We start from the raw sequence: 16447 nt of genomic DNA on the forward strand, positions 1-16447 counted from the left end.
CCACATTGCCTCCATCCGAGTCACCCCACTACTTTTGTTTTATTATACGCAATGCTCCATTGGCCATGTTTGTTGCATCTTTTCGAAGTGGGTGTTATATTTTGGAATGAAAGAATTAATTATGGTGAAAGATTCGGAGGAGTGCGTGGTCAAAGAGAAATATATATATAAGTTAGATATGATTGCAAACAACATCATCGGGCTTAATCAAAGCTCGCTCTTGTGGGTTACTGCCACCGACACCAGCACTGACACGACAATATTGTTTACTACACTAATTATACTAATTAAGCAAAAACTAACTCACTACTTAGCCTTCCAAGACCCCAAAACAATTCAGAGTACACACTAGTAGCATTCATTCATTCATAATCCCAGCAAGTAGTTAGCTATTTAGTTAGGTGTTGCTTGTTTTGGATATTGTCGATGACGGCTTCCACCACGACCTCCATGTTTGGTTGAAGAGCGGCGACGGGGCTTAGTTCAGTGCAAACCATAGTCCCAAGTTTTACGACGTCCATTTTTTGTTCTGACAGTTGGTGAAGCTGTGGGTTTGGCTCTTCTTTTATTGGGATGCTTTTCTTCGCATTCTTGAATATCATGAACAGGATCATCTGAATTATACCGAACATGAACCCGACCACGTTCGGTAGCTGCTTCATCCAAATCAATATTATTATTACTAACCTTTTTTAATTTTTTTGTGTTCCATAAAATTGTGATTTTTACCGCAATGTAATAGTCTTTGAGAAGAAGGCCATAAAAGAACCACATCACTGCATTCAGAGTGAGAAAGAATGATAGCGCGAACGGCATGTACTCCACGCTCTTGGTCTTTATCACTTTCCCCTGCATGCATATTCATTTTAATCAATGCATCAACTTTGTACAATATATGTATATATATATATATATATATATATATATATACAAATTTATGTGTATTAATTACCATGATGAAAAGGGGTGCAGCAAAGACGGTGAGATTAAACACCAAACATATCCACCCAAGAACTTTAAGACGCCTCTCTCCTTTGGCTAACACAAGAGTCAAAGCCAGCATCACCCCGAACCCCAACACATTCAACAGCACTAGCATCCTCGCCGTTTGGAACTGAATGCAATGATAACTCCAATTATAAATGAAAATATGTGATGATTTTTGTGACATATATACACTTACCCTTAACTTTGTTGGAGCGTAAAATATAAAGAGGAAGATGTAAAGGGTCTCAATGAGACAGCCAAAGGAGTTGATGGTAATAAGAAAGGTGGCTTTGGTTTTGAGAAGAGCATAGTAAATCCAAAGCATGGCACTGAACAGTGCAACCACGTAAGGCAAGGACTGGTACCCTTCCGCCGACTTCTTCTTGTATATCTTGTAAAATGTTGGCCTGCAAAGTGCATAATATTATTATAATTAAACTGTAAACCCTCCACTCCGGCGTTGCAATAATGAACTCAGTAAGTGGTGTGCTTACAGTGGAGCTAGGAAGACCATAAAGGAGATGACATTGCCTGAAACACCACAAGAATATGAAGAATGAGCGTATGATAAGAACATAAAATGAATGTAAATGGGATTGTACCTAAAAGGCCAAAGACAAAAGCCAGAGCTTGGGAACTAATGGCCATTGCTGTGTTGGTGTGCTGAAGGGTATGAGAGTGCAGTGAGAATAATGGGCGGAAGAGAGGGTTTTATTTATAGTGCAAAAATGGTTATTTGTTTCTGATGTGTCACCCACAAAGTGGTTTTAAGGCCTCCAACTCATACTTGGCTTGGGGAACTAAGTCCATATCATAATATCCCACACGGCAGTGTGTTGTGTTTCTAAACTCGCCACTCTTTCCTTTTAATCCAAAGACTCTTTCCTTTTAATCCAAAGGATATAAGAACAAGTTGGGCGGGATCGAATCTTTGGTTCCACACAGAATCTTGTCCCACGCACATTCTGATGTGTAATTCCACTTAATGCCTAACCCCATCATACACACCATCTCTACCATCATCGTCGTCTTTCACTTTCACTTTCACTCTCACTTTCCCGTCTACTAATTTATGTTTTTTTTTTTTTGATTAATTATATATCAAACATTGCTTCATGAAAGCGAGGATTACCGGACATTAGGTGCCCAAATAATGGGTGTTTGCAGTAACCATTCCAGAACAAAGATTATTGCCAAATTCTTTACACATGAAGTTTGGAAGATCATTTAACCCCAAATTCGTCTTCTTTATTAATTGGTTCAAGGAATACGGCCATTTCTTTCAAGTAAAACAACAAAAATTAATTAAATTCATGTTTGATACTAAATTTCCCTTTTTTTGCTAATTATTTTGGAAAAAGGATTTGCTTCCGTACCCCATTCTATATGTCGCCTTTCACAGCTCAGTCCATTATTAATTATAGTATTTGTGATTATTAATGTTTGGAGTAGAACAAAACAATATAACTGTGTGGAAATCTTCTCTTATCTCCCTACCAAAGAAAGTCCAAAAAAGAGCACAATATCTGATAGCAGTCGTGTGTGTTGGTATTACTTTATGATTATATATTTTATAATATACCCACAAAATTGCATCAAGTACAACATTAGTGCAACCTTTAATTATGAAACTGATTTAATTACATTACATATAGAAGGAGAGAGATTAGGGAAAAGCAATTAAGCATAAGAGAAAAGGGTAGGACGAAATTTGTGAATTAAAATAAGATGATAGTGTCAAGCCGCAGAATTGAGCATGGGTGCCGCTGGGGCTGCTTGTGTCTCCAAATCCATGCAATATTTCTCATGATGGCGCTGTTCAGGAGTATCCAAACTAGCTTCCGCTTCCACTTCCACCGTGGTGGCTTTGTGCTGTGGGAGTTCGAGCTCAGCAGCTGGCCTTGCGTTCCTGTAGATGGCGTACAGAATCATCTGAGCCATCCCGAATGTGAATCCCAGTGTGTTTGGAAGCTGCATCATCACCGTTCATTAATTACTTCAACACAATATAATATCAATATCAATTATTATTATTACCGCAACAAACAGATCCTTGAGGAGTAACCCATAGAAGAGCCACATAACGGCGCTGAGTGTGAGGAAAAGTGATAGCGAAAACGGCATGAACTCCACGCTCTTTGTACGTATCACCGTCCTCTACGAACGAATGAACGAACAAACAAACATATCATCATTAACGTAATATTATTTATTTAAAGACGATGACGATGCAGCAGAGCATAGGCATACCATGATGCTGAGAGGAGCTGCAAAAACACTGACAGAGAGGCCTCCACAAACGAACCCAATCACGCGGGCTCTGTAAGGCCGCTTCACCACAAATTGGGTCACCAACAGAATCAAGCAAAACCCAACCACGTCCAACAGAAGAAAGAACCTCACAGTGAATATCTGCCATTATTTGATTGGAATCAATACAAATCAAGATTCAATGAATTAATTAAGCACACACATACCCGAGCCTTCTTGGGAGCATACGCAATGTACAAAGCGATGTAAATGGTCTCAATGAAACAGCCCACTGAATTGATAGTCATTAGAAACAACTCGTTCGCATTCAGCGTGGAGTAATAGATAAGTAGCATTGCGCTGAACAAAGCAACCACGTAGGGAACAGACTGAAATCCTTCCGTTGATTTCTTTCTACACACCCTTATGAATGTAGGCCTGTAACACCACCAAAGTACTCTTCTCAATACGCACAAATATTCATATACATATGCATATATAGGTTGCTACTTACACTGGGGCCAGAAACACGATGAACGAGAAAATGTTACCCAGAAGACCAAACGCAAAGATCCAAGGGTTGTGGTTGATAAAATTAAGAGCCATTATGCTATTTCTATTGCTTTAAATTGGTGCAGATGAAGATGGGGGGAGGGCTCATATTTATAGTGCTAATTAACCAGAATGGATTACTTTATTAACTTTAAACATGGGAATCAAAGGCTATATTTTTATGATATCCTTGGCGTTAAAGCCTTCCAACCCAAACCCCACTTCGGGCTTCGGCTTCCCCAACTTTTTATGTGTGTGTATAATTCCACAACTACAAAAGAAGAAGGTCCCTTGACCTGAAAGACACACAGGACGGGTGAAAAGCCGTACAATATTGTTATTTATAAATGCAGTTATTGCGCTTTAGGAACTCATATGCGTGACACAGGGAATTCAAAGGCTGTTGTGTGTGCAAGGTGTCGCCATGTTAACTGATGAGAGCTTATATGTATTGAACCCGCACCAAGCTTATATGTATTGCCCCAAAATATTTCTTTAAGAGATATTATAAAGTTGGGGAGGTTTTGATTAGTCTGCTCTGGCAGGTGTATGGTTAAGGAACGATTACACTCAACAGATAAGGTTTACTATTTCTTTTGTCTCCGGATTCGAATCTATAAAGATGAACTTCATTCACTTCACACCAATCAAATAATCACTTTCTAACTTTTAGGTTGGACTTCACCAGAGTTTACAATCCAATCCTTCAAGTCGAATCAGGTATCGGGTAAGGTGAGAAGAGATTATAAGGTTTGACTCCTTTAGTTTTCCCCCAAATCTCGGGGTCTAGGCCTAATCCTTCTTAGTTTATTCCTTTCTGAGTCTAAGTCTTCAAACTTGCTTTCTTTAATTACCTGTGCCTAGGTAGCTTAGTTCTATGTCTCCCTTGAGACTAGTAAGATCAGAGGCCGGAAAAGTCTCAAAAGAGAAAGCTAAATTCATTCTCACTCTTTTTTCTTTTTACTGACGTCTAAATCAATCTAACTCATAACCCAACCTTCTATTTTCGTTTATTTTCGAATTGAATGGTGTGAAATCAATGAATAGGATGTTCATTTTTTTTAGTTATTTTAAAAAAATCAAACTTACCAACCATATATATTACATTAATAGCTAAAATATCGTAAAATTCAAATATTAAACATTCACAAGTCTAAAGTCTATTACAAACGTAAGTATTTTTAATATTCATACCAATCTCAAAACTATGATTAAATTTGGTTGAGTTGGTTTGGAGTGTGAACCCTACATTTAGAGTTGGTCGGGTTGACTCGACCAAAAAAGTTCCTACTTACAAATCGAATTAAATTTTTCAGAGTTTTAAAAAATTCAACCCAACCCAACTCTTATAATTTGGGTTGAGTAGTCTAGTCTAGGATGTTCGGATCATTAAGTTTCATACACTAACTTTTATGTATATATAAACTACATCCAAAGTGGACAGATAGTATTACGAATTCAGTATACTGATAATTAAAGGTTATTATTAATTGTTGGTGTATGAACACAAAAATGGATATAATCGGGTTGCGTGTGTGATTAGATAAAAGACGAACCATTTAGCATGTTAGACACAAGAGCCTCAAAATGGCAAATATTCTCTTGCAAGGAACTCCACCACTCGGAATTCCTTTAAGCTCTGCAAATCTAAGCGCTAATCTCTCTTTATTACTTCATATTCTCCGCTGCCCTTTTCTAGCCCTTTCCCCTTTTTATTGTTAAGCCCCCGTCGTGGTTGGTCTCCTACTAATCAAATTCCAGTCTGTTATCATCAGATCAATTGGAACCTGATATAGTGGGGCATTGGGTAAAATAGGAAACAAAGTGAAAGGCCTACAAGGATGACCTTTAAGGCAAAGAAAATTAACGACGTAATGTTCTAAATGCATAAATAACTACACTGATAGAATTTGCATAAAAACGTGCATTAATTAAAACATGCTCCACCGACGGACCTTCCTTCAATAAGCGTAAGTCAACATTTAAGAGAGCTAAAGATGGTTGAAGGTTAAAAGAGGATAGAGCCAGGCTGGAAGGAGAAGCAGAATCTAGGTGTTAAAATGATTCACATTGTGCAACTCTGACATTACATCCAATTATTCAAAGTTCGGTACTTGCAACCAATTACATGGAATGCCTACCTTTCCGTTTCATCCAGACTTAGAGGCAGTGCTCCACATTGAGCCCTTCCTCTTGGAATTTCAGGGAAGCAGCTAGTTGACATCGAAAGCATAAACTCAACAACACCTACATATCAAAAACTACAATGGGATACACCATTTCAGTTCGGTAATTTTCTTATCAAGATGTAAGATAATCTGGTTTGGGCAATGCATCAACTTTAAAAAATGAACAATATTTCCACAAGTCTAGACCCTTTTTCTTTTGGTTTAAATTGAACAATAGATCCAAGAAAATATGTTTGTCTTGTAACCGGAACATCTTTCTCCCGTTGAGATCCATTAACTGTTTTGGAATCGTTTCATAATGATGATGCTCATATCCATATAGCGTTGTGCACAGTTAGATAGACAGTTAGATTCACTGGAGCTGAACTTACTCCCAGGCGTACCAGTGATACACTTGTCCCAACACACACTGGTAAGCTTAGCCACCATCTCCGCAACCATGGCTCTTTGCTTCTCTTCCTGTTAATCAAAATGACCAAATACTTTACCAATAGCATTAAATTTTGACAAATAGAAGTCAACAACAAAGCATCCTGCTATCTACACTCTCGAAGGGTGTAGGGAGGGGTCAAATCCAGAAATGAAAACGCAGGAGGTTGTGCAGTTTAAGGGCAGGTAACACAGATTTCGGAGTCAACAAATTGCCCCCATGGAATGTTAAACCAATAAAAACACAATGTCAATGGGATTCAATTATGAAAATTGTACAAGTCAAGGCGAAATATCAAATTGAAGATATTATGCAAACTTAAATCATACTTTAAAAAGAAACATGACTGTAACCTCAAATTCAGACAAACTCAGATCTTTTAAGTGATATGAACCCAAGGAACTCTATAGCCTATTATAACTTGCATGGTGGTTGTACTCATTGAATATATTTGTACGGAAAATGTTTCTTTCTGTTTCCTAGAAAACCCATATTAACAATTCAGCCATGTATCGTTCCAAGATTAGGATACATTCATATTCCACAAAGCAGTACAATCATCAAGTGGCATCTCTGAAGCCTTCAGACCAAATTACACCCTCAAAGCTCGTCTTGAAGGAAATTAAGAAGTTGCTTCTACAACCTAGAGAGTTCAAACTCTTTGATATAAAATATAATCAAAATATGTTTCTCCTAGGCTCAGTGAATCTAACTAAAATCTGAAAATATAACAGGCTACTTTCAAGAAGTTAATGCTTGTCATTTAACTGGGTCCATATGAACCTCTGTTTCAAGCACTCTATTCATTTCATTTACGTAACAGTTTCTTGCAAAAGTATTACAACCAATTTGACACTAAATGGTTCATGAATACATATCAGAGCTGCCACTCCCCTATAAATTAAAAAGCAAAGGAACAGTCTTAACTGATATCAATTTCACCACCCTCGCACATTCTACAAAGTAAAAGGGGATGAATATAGAGACAATAAAAAAAGCAACCAAATAGCATATTCATGTCAAAAGAAAATCAGAAATTCTCTATGTTCGGATTTCAAATCGTAGATATGTATATGATATTGAGTTCAAAGACGAAAAACAATTAGAGATCAAGAGTTGCAGTCTTTTTTATGGTTCAATCCCACACGAATCAGAACGTAGAAGTGACAATTAAAAGAAGGCGATAAGGAACTCACATTGATAAAATTCATCAGCTCTGGGGAGTTAAGAGACGAGGAATCCATGGCAACTTAGGAAGGTTGAAGGCCGCCAAACGATTGAGTCTGTAAAGCCCGCGAATGCTCCCAGCCGTGCTGACTGCAAAACCCTAACGCCCAGGAAAGGAGAAAGTGGGAGGAAAACGGTGAGTCTGCCTTCGTGATGGGCGACAAAAGCCAGGCCTAACAAAACTCAATTGGGCTGTAGTCCGTTTCAAAGCCAGGCCTAATGGGCCTACGTCGGCTTTCTTGATTGGTTTCAGTCAGTGTTGATTGAGCTATTAAATTGTTAAAAATATGATACTTTTTTTTGTTACCTTTGACTGAGTTCATACTTTTCCTGTTTAAGATTTCATATTTCCGTTCTCCTGAATAAAAGTTTATAAATAACAGAATGTCAACGCATTATTTGCCCCCTCCATCTCATAAAAAATCATGAAAATAGTGTTAGAAGATGGTTGAGATGAAGTCCCACCTTTTGACCGATTAAGAGGATGATCATAAATTTATAAATAAGGAATAAAGTGTTAAAAATTGTTGAGAGTCCACTAATTAAGAAGATGATCATCTACATTAGTACAAAGCTTCTTGGAGACTATCAAAAGTGAAGTCACGAGAATTTATGATCTAAGTGAACTATATCATACCATTGTGGAGAGTCGTAATTTTTAACGTGGTATCAAAACTATATCGAGGGGAGAATCATGGGTTTATAAGTATAAGGGAGTACCACATTAAACATAAGAACTTATACTCAAAGTGGACAATAACATGATTAGTTCGAGTACTCGTCCGAAGTCACAAGCCCTCTAACCAAATTGAAACATTTGTCTTTGAGCAGTTCGTATAAAATGAATGTTGGGCAACAAGATCAATAAATTACATGTATCCCACTAAGCTACCTGAGTCACAAGCAGCAACTTGTTCGGGTCTTCAAGGTTTGCCTTCAGATTTTAATGTCATCACAACCAGATGACTGCGCACTGCATGCCTGCAGACAACCAACTCATATACATTTTCTTGCTTCTGTCCTTAGTTGACTGCATCCAAGATTCCAAATTAGCTCTTAATAAGTTGTTTTGAGAACGTGCAAAAGATGTCCAGCGACTTAGAGATGGGCTCTTACGGCAGACAGCATGTAGCATAAGTAACTTGGACATGGAATATCTAGGCCAGTTTATGCAGTCCAATGTTCAGGTCAGATGAAATGGAAATAAGAAGTGGAAGAGAATGGGGCCAAACAGCTTTGAAGACACGTTTCTGATGAGCTTTAATTGATCGAGATGGCATGTGAGAATTATATCTGATATCAAAAACATGAATTACAGGATCTGCCGAACCAGATGTTAGGTGTAAACCATCAGGAGACCATGCCTGACTTATCAGAGCTGATTGAGATTCACTGCTTTCTTGTTTCCACCCAAAACCGTGGACTTCTTTCTTTTCCAATCTAATGTCAAATAACCGAAGTTGCTTCTCTGGACTCCTGCATAATAAAACCACCATTGAAAATATTTATTAATTTAGGATGAGTCCCATTCAGGAGAAGTATTTCACTATGGCATCTAATAAAAGTGGTTTTTTTTTTTTTCAAGGAAAAAAATTCAATTGGTAACATATTTACATTTTAATAAGCAAGAAAAAACCATTGAGAAAGAAGCTATGCGTGTGTTCATAAACATTGAAGACAGTTGCAAAGAATGATAACTAAGAATTTTAGCAATAAATAGGCGCTTCTCACCCAGTTTGGACCATGAACAAGTTAAAGTCACATGGATTTGGCAAGACACTCATACATTTAGTCTCTAGTTGATGCTTGAAGAGTACACTTCCTGCTTGAACATCAAAACCAAGGATTCTCTTGTCTGCACCAGCAGATAGTACGAGCTGCTTCATCTGCACCCCAGAGACACCCATGACAGCTGAAGAGTGCATGTTTCGGTGCAAAAGCTCTGGTTTCCATGTGTTCTCTTTATCTTTCATATTCCATAGAATGACAGCATGGTCACTGCCACCAGTAATGAACGGGACAGATTCCCAAGGCAAGAAACTAATGCTGTTGATAGTACCTTTAACATGAGGCTTATCCTCTAAGAAAGTCACACAGCCACTCTGTCAATAGATGTAAACACAGAAAAAACTGCCTCAAACTCTAATGTTATAAAATAATATTCTTGTGAGGAAACAGCATAGTTCTCAGCACCAATATATTGTATCACATGGAACCAAGGATGCTTAAAATAGAATGAGAAGCAACTTACCTCTTTAGTCCTATTGAAATTCAAGATTGATATTTGAGAGTCTCCACCATCAGCATTGTACACGGAAAATAGGCTGTTTCCCTCTGGATGCCATGCCATATCTTCCGGCCATCTCCTCTGCTTTTGAGACATACAATCAGTAGTACAAAGAAGAGAGGCAAATGACCTGGAAAAGGAAAACGAGTGATGTGGGATGCAATAAACGAACTTTAGAATCCAATGTAGGGCTTCATATCTAAGACCACTAAAAGGAGCACCACGGTAGTAATATGCTTAGGTAATCAAAATAATATTTTCATTGGCATCTAAGAGAAGTTGTCGGCTAGAGAAACTTTCTTTCAGGACAAAATAGGCCAAAGAATGTTTTTGACAATAACCACAGTAAACCGTAAGCAATGAGATTAAAACGCATCATATTAAATTTATTGACTATATCATTGTAGAAAAGAATTGGCATTAGGCATTTTGGATAGGTAAGAAATATTGAACTATAACATATTTCCATCAGCCTTGTTCTTTCAACTACTAATATCATAATTAAAATTAGCCATAGTACGTAGAGAACCAAACAAGTACGTTCAACAATATAATAGTTTCCCGGATTTAACCAATTCTTTAGAACTCAAGGACATAGTCAACGGTTTAACCTTTTATCTAATATAAAACTAGTCAATAGTTTTTAGCCTATATTTTGAAAACAAAGATTAAGATTTACCATTACTTTCTGCCGAATCTTAAAACCTCAATAACCACAACTAACTAACAATTGCAGTTAAATAAAGTGAGTTTAAATATTTAAAGATTGAAACAAAGGTTTTATTAGTCCCATCAATGACATTTATTGAAATGTTTAAAGATTGAAACAAAGGTTTTATTAGTCCCAATATTCAGCTTGGATTTGTTTAAGCAGGTAGGAAAATAGGGGAGCAAGACGTACCCCTTGGACTGAGCTTGCCACAAGTTGATCACTCCATCCAAAGCACTACAGAAGTCCCAACATCAAGCAGTTGTTAGATTCTTTGGTAATCCCAACAATTACCATCTTGTACATTTTGCATATGGAATTTGAAGCAGAGGTTTCATAACATGAAAAAATAATTCCTCCCAAATAAAACCATATTTTCATTCATTTATCGTTTGTATCTCGTTAAAAAACAAGAAAAAAAATTCAATTAATATGTTGATAGGAATGCCATTAGGATGGAATTAGGAATATTATTCAAGTACTAAGAGTATATTGGTAATTATTTAGATAAGTCATGGTGATTTGTTATAAATAAAGTGGGTTGGAAAGGAGGGTAAGCATTGGTTTAGGCTTGAGTGAGAGTGTTCGAGAGAGAGCGTCTGCATACCTCGAATTACTCTAATTATCTTGTAATTCAATTATCTTTAATATTTTAATATATTTGGGTTCAAACATATGTGCATTTGCACTCTTTCAGATACATCTACATTTATATTCATTCTAATATAACAATACCTGGTAACAAAAAGCTGGTTATTAATTGGACATGGAGCAAGGCTTCTCAGTTTTCTCTTGTGCTGACTAGAAAAATAATAACTAGCATTGCATTGGGCGGTCAACGGAGAAGAGCTGCTACGTACTAATGCAATCAATTCTTTGTGATCTTTTTGCTCTAACATAGACAAAACAAACGTCATGAACCCAAAAAGGGAGGGAGAGGATCTGTGTTGTTGGATACGACTTCCTCAGAAACTAATGGAGTAGCCTGTAAAAGGATAGCACTTAAACAGAGGGTTGAAGCATTACCAAACTTTCTTTTTCTTCTACTACTTTGATCTTCAAGAACTCTCCCGGTAGAAGAAGGGATACAAGGTTTGTCTTGTTCAGCCGTAATGGCAAGATTAGAGTGATTGAGAACTGAAGGGCTGTGATTGGAACTAATAAATTGTTTTGCTTCGGAACCTGACAGCATTCAAGTAAGAACATCGGAGATAGTTGGAATTATAGCAATAGAAAAATGCTGTGTAAATTAACTAGGAAGATTATATAACAACCCCCATTTGCATGAATAGGACTGGGTGATCTCGGCTCAGCCTTCACACATTTGAATCCACAATCCTGAGAAGTTATTGATGGCAAAGTATGACGTGGACCTCGAAAGCGGGCCAACATAGATTCAGATTCCTGTAACCGCTTCTCTGCTTCCTCTAGCTGTAGAAGTTTTCCGAATGCATATGAACTGATAATCTCTTTTTCAAATATATTTCACAAGACCTAATAAGAAAGCTTGTCCAATGTACACTAAAATTAAATGAATATAGCATTTCAGCGTTCATTTCTGATATATAGTAGATAGAAAGGAACCTGTCCAGAATTTCAAACTAAAGTTGGATAGTGTTTAGCGTTCTTGACATTGTTGCGAATCGGGTGTAATTACTACGAAGATGGAATGTGATATGAAAATTAATAGTGAAAGGTAGAGAAAAAGAAACGTAAAAACCTGACGAGTGTAGTAGGAAATACGCTGCTGGAGATGGTGGACTTCACGAGTACGATGATCAACTAGAGCCACCAGTGCCGCCTCTTGCTCGTCGGCGGTGTAGTTGCATTCATCTGCTTCTGCCGCATCCATTTCAGGCGAGTGGGCACACCAGAGCTCCTCCAATCTGGGTTTCTTCACAGGCTGGGTCATTCCTATTTCCTCTTCTGTTCGCCCTACGCTTTTCCCGCCACCGCCTAGAGAACCAAATTTTATCTTTCTAACACCGCGGCTACCCTTTTATTTTAGTTCTAAAACATTGGGGGTCGGGATTTGTTAAAGATTATTGAACTTATCAAGATTATATATATTTAATTAAAATGGTAAATTACAAATTCCGCCTCTGAAAAATAAAATATTAAATAATTCCCTTTAGTTTCATAAAATCGCTTTAAAGAGAGCTCCGGCCTTAAAGTATGCAATTGAAAATAAAAGGCAAAAATCTAAATTTGAAAATAATATTAAATAAATTCTATTTTTTTTTTTCCAAACTAGCTGGAGGCTTAATTCACAAGCATGTAACTTAATCCAGGGAAGATATCATCAAGAAGCAAGCAAATTCAAATTCATAACGCTAATATATCATCAAGAAGCAAACAAATTCAAATTCATAACACTGTAAATATGATCTTGGTTGATCAGTTGAGGAAAGCACCAAGTCTGCTTATTCCACTGGAACCGTGCATTCTAGTAAGCAAAACACGAGTATGGTTAATAACAAATTTAGAAGGTAGATTACATATTCGTTTGTCTCAATATTTACGGGTTACAATATTGACGGGACAAAAACAAAGTGAGATGTTCCTGAGCGAGTCGTGTAGTCCTGGGAACTACATACATAGAATGTCTCGCACGAGTTCTCAAACATGAAATCACCAGCCAACTAGAGTAACCAACACCAAGTACAACCAAACCACCCGATATCCATACGAAGTCGATGCAGTTCAACGATCAAATCGGGTCTCCAACTCCACACATTGGCCATTCAACGCCTTTCTAAATGTGAGGCACTTCACAGAACGCACATTTTAGCGAATAAGAGCAATGTCAAGCAACGAGATCCACTTCATCAGGGTGTGGGGGAACCACATCTAGCCTCAGCATGCTCCTATATTGATATGGAATAGGTGCTCCTGCTTGCAGACACAGTTCTACAACAGCAGGAACTTTGCCGTAAAATCTTTTCAACTTGTTATCCAAAGGAGGCCCCTTCAAATCTCTAGCATGCCATACATGATTTGGACCCACAATATCGTCTATCGTTGCCTCCTGCCATGCATGCAACCCGTTGCGAGACTGATGCTTTGAAGCTCTACATATTCTCACCTTATGCCCCTTAGGACCAACCTGGACCTCGGGACAGTATCCACATGTCTGCACCCTATACTTCTCCATTATTTTCTTCGCTCCGGATACCATTTCAACCCACGAGTTTAGTGTCATGATGCTTAACTTCATTAACTCCCTGTTCTCTTCATGTTGTTGGTCCAATGTGTTACTAATTTTCCACGAGAATGAACACCTGCTGCCTCCTTCATGTTCTATCCCAAGATCAGGCTTTACAGAAACGCCTGTTTTCACCTCATTCGTTTCCTTCACCGACTCGAAATCTACAATTCTCCCTTCAATACTGTACACAGGTTTTGTTCGTCTTTTAGAAGGGTATTTCTCAAGATCAACACCAGCTTGGATGCAAAGCTCCAATAGAGCAGGTATCCTTGGTATCACATACCTCTCCTCGTGCCCAACTCTTGGTTTCCCTACACGATCATAAAGATGGTAACACTTGGGGAAAAAGACCACGTCTTGAGCTCCTCCCTTTCTCCAAACGTGAGTAGCACTTCGAAGCCCGCTCTTTGGACCAGTGCAAGTTCGAATTTCATGACCTACATGTCCAATATGAACCTCGAAGCAAAACCTAAGGAGAACAAGCTTCAGCAAGTTAATTAGCCAACAACGATGGGGGAGATTGTATAAGTTACAACACTGCACTTAAAACATGGTATACACTTTAAAGAATTTATGTAACGGCACAAGTCCACCGCTAGCAGAGATTGTCCTCTTTGGGCTTTCCCTCAAGGCTTTAAAACATCCTCGTTGGACTTTTCCTTTCGGGCTTCCCTTCAAGGCTTTAATACGCGCCTTTTAGAGTTACACAGTGGAACGAGTGCTCATCCAGATACTGTCCTCTTTCGACTTTCCCTTCCAAGCTTCCCCTTGTTGGATGATGAAAGTCCCACATCGGCTAATTTAGGGAATGATCATGAGTTTATAAACAAAGAGTACTCTCTCCATTGGTATGAGGCCTTTTGAAGAAGCCCAAAGCAAAGCCATGAGAGCTTATGCTCAAAGTGGACAACATCATACCATTGTGGAGAGTCATGTTGATTCGTAACATGGTATCAAAGTCATGCCCTAAACTCAGTTGTGCTAATAGATTGGTAAATCCTCAAATGTCAAACAAAGGACTCCAAAAAGAAAAAGGGAATAATCATGGGTTTATAAACAAAGAATACTCTCTCCATTGGTATGAGGCCTTTTGGGGAAGCCCAAAGCAAAGCCATGAGAGCTTATGCCCAAAGTGGACAATATCATATCATTGTGGAGAGTCATGTTGATTCGTAACACCCCTCAAGGTTTTTTTTGGACTTTCCCTTGTAGACTTCCTCATGACACGCGTATGCTAGGGAAAGGTTTCCACACTCTTATTATAAATAAAGGGTGTTTCGTTCTCCTTCCTAACCAACATGGGATATCACAATTTATGAGTTTGCTTCAACAGCTCAAATGGTGGGGTGGTGGGGGGTTAAGTTCCCAATGCATAATGTGCATCCTAGTAAAATACAGACCCTAGAGAATAGCTGAACTTAGCACAAACAAAGTTGTTTAGCCTTCCTTTCCAACCAAATATGATACCTCAAATTAAAACTCACTGTCCTCTAAACCAAATTAACCAGACAACCATATTAACTCACTGTCCTCTAAACAAAGTTCTCTAGGCAAGGGGTCCTTTCAACTCCTATTAACCACTAGTTACGCAATAGTCCTTGCAAATATAATTATAGTTCAGGGTAGGCAATGGATAAGAAGGATCACTCAGACATAGTGGAGAATACGTAAAATATAGAAATTATACAACAGGCACCTGCATCTTTGAATGGGAATGACCTCCAAGAGTTTTGAAATGCCGAAGCGGAGGGAGTTCCAAGCTAGGTACACATTTTGAGCTACATCGACAAGATCAGGCACCAGCAATCCATTGTCGGGGGGGTCTTCGAGCATCCTACAAGGCTGCGCATTTCTGGCTTCTCTTTCCTCTTTTGCTCTTCGAATCAAAAGCTTCATAGGAGTGGGAAACGGTTTTCTGTCGGACTTCCGCTCACGGGGTCTGGGCAAATCTACATATGAGGGATCAGGAGCGTCAGGAAGTTCAAATTTCTCTGCCGTATGGGTGAACTTGAAGGATCGGTGAAATGGATTCAGAGGAATAAGTGGACCCCTTTGGACGAACGCGCTGGTCTGTCGCAGCATTCGAGAGCTTGGGACGAATTCGTGACTCACTGCAAGTGCGAACCCCAAACGGACCGGAAACGAGAAAGTGAAGGAGAAATTAGTAGGATGGGCGACAAAAGGAAGGCCCAACCAATAAACTCTTAAATTGGGCACTCGTCTGTTTGGGAGCTTAGGAAAGGCCCAAATGATACTAAACGGGCCTAATGTAACCGGTAACAACCGTAAGAGAAAGACGGCGGTCCGAATGGGGTGAAAGGAAAAGGCAGCATCTTCAACGCGAAGAATAAGTACAATTGGAAATCGACTTTTGAAGCAACCTTTCCTTTTTCTGCTTTTGCTTTCTGGAAAATTTAAAATAGAACAGGAAATAAAGAATCCAGAGCTTTGATGATCAATCTTTCTTTCCCACCCAACTTTTGAAAACCCATAAACGAAGTTTGCGAAAGAAGGCCGCTCTTTCATTTCCTGCACGGAGCTTTATGTGTCATCTTTCCACTCATCGGTCCATACAAAATGGAGGCAAATTCAACTGAGAGGGCAGGAT

General features: G+C 38.5%; 4 protein-coding genes and 1 pseudogene across 4 annotated transcripts; all 5 read right to left on the minus strand.

Annotated features, from left to right (window-relative positions):
• Positions 1-142: 142 nt before the first annotated feature.
• LOC111472957 (bidirectional sugar transporter SWEET10-like) lies at positions 143-1692 on the minus strand. The gene is made up of 7 exons (XM_023118554.1): positions 1590-1692; positions 1482-1518; positions 1184-1394; positions 953-1114; positions 730-849; positions 387-653; positions 143-356 (listed from the first exon to the last, which is right to left on the minus strand). The coding sequence occupies exons 1-6, from the start codon at positions 1633-1635 to the stop codon at positions 390-392; spliced, it is 840 nt and encodes a 279-aa protein (XP_022974322.1). The 5' UTR covers positions 1636-1692; the 3' UTR covers positions 143-356; positions 387-389.
• Positions 1693-2582: 890 nt separating this feature from the next.
• On the minus strand, positions 2583-3900 carry LOC111472965 (bidirectional sugar transporter SWEET12-like). Its single transcript, XM_023118566.1, has 5 exons — positions 3752-3900; positions 3465-3675; positions 3238-3399; positions 3025-3144; positions 2583-2958 (listed from the first exon to the last, which is right to left on the minus strand). Exons 1-5 carry the CDS (start codon positions 3841-3843, stop codon positions 2725-2727), a joined length of 819 nt encoding a protein of 272 aa, XP_022974334.1. The 5' UTR covers positions 3844-3900; the 3' UTR covers positions 2583-2724.
• Positions 3901-5829: 1929 nt separating this feature from the next.
• On the minus strand, positions 5830-7800 carry LOC111472993 (mitochondrial import inner membrane translocase subunit TIM8-like). Its single transcript, XM_023118601.1, has 2 exons — positions 7605-7800; positions 5830-6437 (listed from the first exon to the last, which is right to left on the minus strand). Exons 1-2 carry the CDS (start codon positions 7650-7652, stop codon positions 6252-6254), a joined length of 234 nt encoding a protein of 77 aa, XP_022974369.1. The 5' UTR covers positions 7653-7800; the 3' UTR covers positions 5830-6251.
• Positions 7801-8373: 573 nt separating this feature from the next.
• On the minus strand, positions 8374-12628 carry LOC111472933 (annotated as a pseudogene).
• A 453-nt stretch (positions 12629-13081) lies between these two features.
• On the minus strand, positions 13082-16384 carry LOC111472926 (APO protein 3, mitochondrial). Its single transcript, XM_023118525.1, has 2 exons — positions 15536-16384; positions 13082-14308 (listed from the first exon to the last, which is right to left on the minus strand). The coding sequence occupies exons 1-2, from the start codon at positions 16363-16365 to the stop codon at positions 13438-13440; spliced, it is 1701 nt and encodes a 566-aa protein (XP_022974293.1). The 5' UTR covers positions 16366-16384; the 3' UTR covers positions 13082-13437.
• Positions 16385-16447: the final 63 nt, after the last annotated feature.

Source organism: Cucurbita maxima, unplaced genomic scaffold, assembly GCF_002738345.1.
Source record: "Cucurbita maxima cultivar Rimu unplaced genomic scaffold, Cmax_1.0 Cma_Scf00002, whole genome shotgun sequence".
NCBI lineage: Eukaryota > Viridiplantae > Streptophyta > Magnoliopsida > Cucurbitales > Cucurbitaceae > Cucurbita > Cucurbita maxima.